The sequence below is a fragment of the Uncinocarpus reesii genome, genomic scaffold (assembly GCF_000003515.1).
Source record: "Uncinocarpus reesii 1704 scaffold_4 genomic scaffold, whole genome shotgun sequence".
Taxonomy (NCBI): domain Eukaryota; kingdom Fungi; phylum Ascomycota; class Eurotiomycetes; order Onygenales; family Onygenaceae; genus Uncinocarpus; species Uncinocarpus reesii.
In genome coordinates, this window is record NW_003052497.1 from 2126942 (window position 1) to 2134943 (window position 8002).

An 8002-nucleotide genomic window follows, 5' to 3' on the forward strand; every position below is an offset into this window, starting at 1 on the left:
GCCTTAGATGCCCCATCTTACCCCTAGGCCGCTTTTCCTCTACTCACCTGTGGTCCAATATGATCTAAGAGGATGCCAAACACGTTTATTGTGAGTTGTCATCCAAGATGACTTCTTGGTGTTACACTTGGACCAGAAGAAACCATGAAGCTCTCGAAGACAAATTCGGAATCAAAGTGGATTATTTGCGGTGTATATGTTCAACTTTCAAGCCCCCGTTATACGCCGCCTGAGTGTGGCCAATGGCTGAAGAAAGGGTCCGAAAATCAAAATCGCTGGGATATCAAAGGAATTGAGCGATTGAAAACCGATTTTGAAGGAAATTGAAAGGAAAACCCACAACTAGGGATGTGAACGTCTAATATCAAAGGAGAGTATTAACAGAAGCGGCTATTATACTTGTTATATTAGCCTTACCACGGACTATATATACACAACCCGTTTCTCAACCACCGAACATATTAAAGTATATTAAATACGGAGTACAAAATGGATTTGACAGATAAACCTATTCGCCTCGTCGAGCTCCTCTCCCTTAACAAGACGAGAACCAACTTCACAGTTGCCACTTGTGGGCTTCAGCAATATAACCGCACACTGTATCAAATGCATTTCTATTTCCATTCCAAAGCTATCCTTATATCATTATTTATAGCCAGGGCGAATCCGTTTCGTAAACCGGCGCGGGTGGACCGTTAACGAGTACGGGGTACGCAATACGACTGGCGAGTGAACCCGGCAGTTCAACGGTGGACCTCGGACCGTCCAACATCAAACCAGCTAACGAGGGTTGCATCCACCTTGCAACTTGGGTTTGTCCGTCGGATGCTTGAGGATGGCTGTCTCATTAACAATAAGAATGGAGTGTGCACGCGAAACACATCCTAACCAACGCCCTTTCTTCTTCGACTACCTGTTGCGCAGCATAATGTCCGGATTTGGAGAATGACCGTTGAAGCGGAGAAGACGTCCTGTATCGCGGTGGACGAGGAGGCTGCCATCGGCGTCGAAAGTCCCGTACGAGCTGAAAACCTCGAAAACCCAACTCACCTCTCTCTCCGTCGGGTCCAGCCTGTCGAAATCTCCGTGAAGGATCTCGTTGTTCGCGTGGATACGATACCGCCAATATGGCAAAGTTCGCCTTCACTTCTCTGGGACAGAGTGCGCGGGAACTCGAAGGGAGATCCCCTCAAAACCATTCTCGATGGCGTTACAGCCACCATGCCCAGCGGAAGCTTGACAGCTATCATTGGAGGCAGCGGCTCGGGTAAAACAAGTTTGCTCAATGTATTGGCCGGTCGCATGAATACGGGTCGTGTCAAAGTCTCGGGCTCTGCCACATTCAATGGACATCAAAACGTCAACCATGTCCGGAGCGCCTATGTTATGCAGCAGGATATCTTGATTTCAACGCTGACTGTCCGAGAAACGCTACTGTACTCTGCTGATTTGAGATTGCCGTCGCCCACTACCCCTAGTGAGCGACGGAATGTCGTGGAGAATGTGATCCTAGAGCTGGGATTGAAAGAGTGTGCGGACACGAGAATTGGCACCACCACACATAAAGGATGCAGTGGTGGCGAGAAAAGACGGACTAGCATTGGAGTTCAAATGCTGAGCAATCCATCCGTCCTGTTTTGCGACGAACCAACGACAGGTAACTCTTCCACAGCCTCAAAGTACAGGAAGCTCCTTTTATGATTTGATATTGGTAGCTTTCTTGCTCGTTAATGCTAACAATGCTTCTATCAGGGTTGGATGCGACCAGTGCTTTTCAGGTTATCAGAACTTTGAAGCAATTGGCTCGGGATGGCAGAACCGTTATTGCTTCCATTCATGCTCCTCGTTCGGAGATCTGGGGCCTTTTCGATCAAGTGATTTTACTCTCCCGCGGTTCTGTGCTTTACAGCGGTCCGGTTGATATGGCTTTGGGCCACTTTGAAGAATGCGGCCACTCCATACCTCCTTTCGTAAACCCCGCGGAGTTTCTGATCGACTTGGCGGCGTATGATAATAGATCCGAAGAATCGGAACGTCTCTCCTGGACACGTGTAGAAAAGCTCAAAATTGCATGGCAGGAACATTCTATGAATTCCGTTCAAGCTGACAAGGCCGAATCTCGACATATGGACGCCGCTCCACCAGAGGGATATCAACCGGATGGGCTCCGACATTGCGCCAGTTTCAAGCAGCAATTCCGCGTTCTTACTGCTCGCACGATCAAAATGACCATACGAGATCCTATGGGAATGACGGCCAGTTTGTTCGAGGCGATTGGGATGGCTGTCATGAACGGATGGGTCTACCTTCGATTGGATCAAAGTTTGGCTGGCATTAGGTCGCGACAAGGAAGTTTATATACAGCTAGTAGCTTGAATGGCTACCTCATACTGCTCTACGAGGTATTTCGCCTAACTACGGACATCCAATTGTTTGACCGCGAAAGAAACGAAGGCATTGTTGGGGTTCCGGCTTTCCTCCTGAGCAGACGTGCTGCACGGTTGTTCCTTGAAGATTTACCGGTTCCGTGTATCTTCTCTGTGATATTCTATTTTATGGTTGGCTATCGACTTGCTGCGCCGGAATTTTTTATTTTTCTAGCGCTGAACGTCCTCACTCAATATTTGGCGGTGACCTTCGCATCCGTTTGTGTCGGATTATCGAGGAACTTCCCAGGAGCGAGTCTCATAGGTAACTTATCTTTTACATTGCAAACCATGGCCTGCGGATTTTTCGTCCAATCCAACCAGATTCCTGTCTATGTTCGATGGCTGAAATGGATTACCTACACCTTTTACATTTTCGGGGCTCTTTGCGCCAACGAATTTATCGGCCCCAACGGCCCGCCAGAAGGACAGTTCTATGACTGCCCTTCTTCAAATGACCCTAAAGATCCCTACTGTAAGGAATATACGGGAAGATTCATCATGGAAAGCTTGGGATTGCCCTCGAACTGGATTTGGCGGCCAATGTTGGTCTTGGTTGCGTTTATTATCGTCTTCTTCGTCATGGCCTATCTCATACTGCGGTTCAGGAAAGTCGACATGGATATTGCCCAATCCCGGAGCCCGCAAGGTGATTTATCGGCAGGAAAGGAGAAGTTTGTAGCCAGGCCGCCCGAGGACGCCTCCAAGGTTTCGATTAGACTTGATGAGTATGCACTGGAGATTCACAAAAGAACAATTGGCAAGCGGGGCATTAAGTCCCAACGATTGAATATTTTGAAACCAATTTCAGCGGAATTTCCTCCAGGCCAACTAAGCGTTATCATGGGCCCTTCAGGGAGCGGGAAAACGTCGTTGTTATGTTCAATTGCTCGGAGATTGCAAAGTTCGATGGGGACGAGATACCGTTTGAGCGGCCGAATGTTGTATAATGGCTCGGTACCGACCGAAAATGTAGTTCGAGCGGTGTCGTCGTTTGTTACGCAGGATGACGATGCTTTGATGCCCTCACTCACGGTGCGAGAGTCCCTTCAATTCGCCGCTGGCTTGAGGCTTCTCTCATCGATGTCTAAAGAAGAAAAGAATCAAAGAGCTGAAGATGTATTGCTGAAGGATGGGCCTAAAGGATTGTGCAGACAATCTGATTGGAAGTGAATTGATCAAGGGCATCAGCGGTGGTGAAAAGCGACGCGTTTCCATCGCGATTCAGACTCTCACAGATCCGAAGGTTTTGCTGTCTTGATGAGCCTACATCTGGCTTAGATGCGTTCACTGCGCGGAGCATTATTGACGTGTTGAACGGCCTAGCTGCTGAGGGCCGGACCCTCATTTTGACGGTTCATCAATCGAGATCGGATCTCTTCCAGTCTTTTTCCAACATTTTGCTGTTGGCAAGAGGTGGACATCCTGTCTACGCTGGCAAGGGATCCGAAATGATTCCTTATTTCGACAGGCTAGGACATCCATGCTCGAAGGATACCAATCCCGCAGATTTCGTGTTGGACCTAATTACTGTCGATTTGCAGGAGAAAGAACGGGAGGCTGCCAGCCGTACAAGGGTTAAGAAACTGATCTCTAACTGGGAGCAAACGCCCGTGGAGTTTAACCGCCGGAGTTCAGTGATATCAACCCCAGCTGAACTGGGCAGCTTGAAGAGGAAAATGGTCCCTTTTTCATCTCATGTTCCCGCTGGTACTTCGACGGTCGGCAATCAACTTGAGACGACAGCCACATCTCCTTGTCGCGCGCACGATGCAAGTCATCGGTATTGCTATCATTTTGAGCCTCTTTTTCGCGCCGTTGAAAACCAACTACGAGTCTGTTCAGTCTAGAATGGGCTTCATTCAACAGCTTGCTGCGGTGTATTTCGTTGGTAGGTGAACCACTCATGCTCCATCCAGACGTTGAAACCATCACCCGTTGCTTACACTATTTAGGGATGCTACAATGCATTGCGATATATCCTTCCGAACGGGAAGTGTTCTACCGGGAAGAAAGTGACAACTGCTACTCGGTCGAGGCTTTCATTCTCCAATACACGTCACTCGAGGTTCCCTTCGAGATTGTGTCTTCGTTGCTTTTCGGCATTATGGCCGCCTTCGCCGTCGGTCTCGAAAGTAGTGTAAAAATGTTCTTTTTGCTCGCATTCAATTGCTTCTGTATTGTGAGCTGTGGCGAGTCGCTTGGAATCATGTTCTGCACGCTATTCTCACACGTCGGATTTTCCATCAACATAACCTCCGTCATGCTCTCGATTTCGACGGTCTTGGGGGGCGTGTTGAGCTTGAATGTCCCCGCCGTGCTTCAAGCTTTCAATCACCTTTCCCCAATCAAGTATTCGGTGTCGAATCTGGCGCCGTATGCCATGAGGGGTCAGACATTTACATGTACGAGTGATCAGCGACTGCCAAGTGGGCACTGTCCGATCGAGACCGGGGAGCAGGTCCTCATGCTGTATAATCAAGATGGCAAGAACCCGGCGATAAATGTGATGGCACTGGCACTGGTGGCGATCGGATATCGGATCGTGGCATACTTGCTCTTGAAGGCCACAAGAAGCCATGGCATGTGGGAGAACGTCCGGGCTCGTCTGTCAAAATCTTCCAAAGAGGCAAAGGCGTGATGGAGACCACGCGTTTTGTGGAGCTTCTAGTATCGTTATTGCTGGCTTATGTCACATCATGAATATGATATCATGGGAACCGATGGCGGTGATATGCCATCATGAAAAATAACTAATCGTGGAGTTGCAACACTTGATAACCAGAAACCCTTCCTGACTTTTTATTTGGGTTTGAAGAGATCAAACGGCCAAACTCATCCGGAGGCAGAATTTTATGATTGGCTGGACCAAAGATGGTCAAAGTTCCAGGAACTATTTTGAGTTTCCAGGCCCACTTTTGGTCATTCTGGAATTGTGGGGGGAATGTTCTCTTTGGGCTTCTAGAAGGATGAGGGGACGCGTGTTCATCAAGGTTTCTTTCCGACTGCTCTCTGGTTGATACGAGAGATACTTATCAAAAGGCAGTTGGCTGGTTATGTGGTAGAACATACAAGCGGTGGCTGGTTATCGCATTGCTGGCTATAATAACTTGCAGTAGACGGAGTTGCATACATATTCAATAAATACTATCTGTCGGCCAGGGTTTTGATACGAGCTCATGCCGGTGATTGATGAGCGCAGATTAGTGCTCGTCAATGAAAGAAAGTTGGAAAGACGTTGGTTGTCTGGGGACTCGCGCTCACCGTGGTTTCCATGCGAGGGGAGAGACTTTTGATTCCAACATTGACAAGACTTCATGTTTCATGGCTTATAAACTGGCTTGAATGACTTCAGCTTCGCGTGATTTTGACAAGCTCCCAATTCTTAGAACGATCGGGTCTGGATCGTTCGAACGCAAGGTTACGAGTTACATTCAGCAGGGGAGACTGAGTGAATCTAGATGTACACGAAATACGATCCTGTACCTGACCCCGGTGGACTGGATAGATTGAAGTCGAAGGAAAAACGGAATAATCAAGCGGGCACGAGTGAGCGAAGTTACAATTCGCCTGGATGAATACGGGATTTCTGTAACGACAAAGCGAGAGGGCTTGAATTGAGATTTTTCCAAGGTCCTCAGAACCAGGCATGAACTAGTTAACAAGTTGTCACTCGCAGTAGGGCAGGAATATCGTTTACTTTTACTGCTGATGGTAAAGCACAGCGCCTCTCATTCGGTTGTAACGTCCCCCCCCTCCCCCCCCCTTCCCCGGGTGCCCCGAAATTAAGCCAGGTCCAAAATTCCAGGCGCCGCCCGGCCGGACCCTCCATAAAAGGTGGAAGTGACTTGACGAGGGTCTGGCAGCACGGGCTCCCGCGAAAAGGAACGATGTGGAAGCGGGGACAATCGATCAAGAATAATCCACCTGAAACGACGCGTGTGTGGATGAGGTCCAGGACTGCCAGAAGGGTCTGGGCACAAACTCGGGTTTGCTGAAACTAGTCTAAATTTGACATGATGCCTGCTCCTCTTTTGGAATGCGAGGCTGTGGAAGAATAGGCTAAAACGGGACGATTTTACAGGTCAAATGTCTTTAAGACTGAGGCCAATGGAGGGTAGATGCGTTATAAGAAGGCCTCTAAAATCTAACTACCTGTTCAGATGTCACATTCTCTCCAGGACAAAAGGGAGAAATCTAGTAGGAAGCTAATCATTAGCTAGAAGGTCCTTGTTTTTCAAACTGATGGAGATAGAAACTTGCTCATTTCTGCTATTGGGAACATGGTTTGAATTATGACAATTCTCTGACAAGTTGTACTTCTAAAGATAAGTTCCTTGCCTTTCAAAAATACTCCTCTTCATGGCGAGTTGCAAGCGATGCCAAGGAATTGCTTTGGAGGGGATTTGATGACTAAGAAGGACGCCGACTCCGCCCACAGCGAAGAGTTCCAGCCAATCAAGCACACATCCGAGCCAAAGCCCCACTAAGCCGAACGCTATCTCCACGTGGAGCCCGGCCAACTCTATTTGCACCTCACCTTCAACTAGAGCAAGTTAACCAACTTCCCACATCCAACGGCAGGGTTTTGGCCACTATCGAGGTCCCGATCTTCCCCGAAGATAATAACAATACTGGACATGGAAGAGAGAGCAAATGTTGATTTTGTTCATTTCATGCTGCCATCACGGCAAGCACGCAGCTTTATTGTGGTATCTATCATACATCTAACCAAAACACCATCTATCATTTCCCAAATGCTGTAAAATTTTAGGCCATAACAAGTCATATTTGTCAACGGGGCACAGCCCTAAAGCCCAGACTCCCAAAAGAAAATTGCGTAAAAGGAATGTAATGAATCATCAGTTCGTGAAAGGAATGTTGCGTAAGGAATGTCTCGGAGCCAGCTGGACATCAGGGTATAAATTCGAAGTTGCCCAGTTATGGAGGTTTGTCTGGGCATTTATTCAGCAGGGCGAGCGTGGGGATGGCGAGGGATGTGTCTCTTCTGCCTGAGCTTAGCTCCCTTCTTGCCTGCGCAAAGGACAACGTGAAGGTCGGTTTCCTGTGGGCAACCGTGGGTGGCATGATCGTCGTCGGGCTTGTTGTATGCCTCGCTGCACTTGCCGTCACCCGCCTCGCAGGTAACCTTGGGGCAGCTGTCATCGGATGGGACAATGGTCACACCACCGTCTTTGAAGGGATAGCCATCGATGTTGGAGAGGTCGTAGAACACCTTTGGGTCGTCCAAGGTGTATTCGAATTGTGAAACCTCCTTTTGGTCCTTGTCGAGAGACAACTTGATCGAGATACCACCACCATTATCGTTCTTGCGGTATTCCTCTGAGTACTTGTCGCCAGATGAGAGTTTCTTCATGTGGGGCACCGGGCAGAGTCTGGCGATAGACCAAAGGTAAACGTCGTCGCTGCACTGGTTTTTCAATGGTAGCAGTACCAGCAAGGACAGCGGGGAAGGTAGACGCAAAAGCGGCGGAGGCAGCGATGACAGTCTTGGATGCATTTTCAAGATTTTTCCAGTGGACGACCTTGGTTGATAGGCGATTCGTTGAGAGAGA

The 8002-nt window shown here is 48.5% G+C and overlaps 2 protein-coding genes across 2 annotated transcripts; one reads left to right on the forward strand and one right to left on the reverse strand.

Annotated features, from left to right (window-relative positions):
* Nucleotides 1-489: 489 nt before the first annotated feature.
* Nucleotides 490-5067, forward strand: UREG_06858 (uncharacterized protein; the record flags this gene model as incomplete). The annotated part of the gene is made up of 7 exons (XM_002583845.1): nt 490-561; nt 656-709; nt 925-1657; nt 1753-3461; nt 3665-4147; nt 4173-4317; nt 4382-5067. 7 exons carry the CDS (start codon nt 490-492, stop codon nt 5065-5067), a joined length of 3882 nt encoding a protein of 1293 aa, XP_002583891.1.
* Nucleotides 5068-7389: 2322 nt separating this feature from the next.
* Nucleotides 7390-7803, reverse strand: UREG_06859 (uncharacterized protein; the record flags this gene model as incomplete). Its single annotated transcript, XM_002583846.1, has 1 exon — nt 7390-7803. The coding sequence occupies one exon, from the start codon at nt 7801-7803 to the stop codon at nt 7390-7392; it is 414 nt and encodes a 137-aa protein (XP_002583892.1).
* Between the last annotated feature and the right edge of the window lie 199 nt (nt 7804-8002).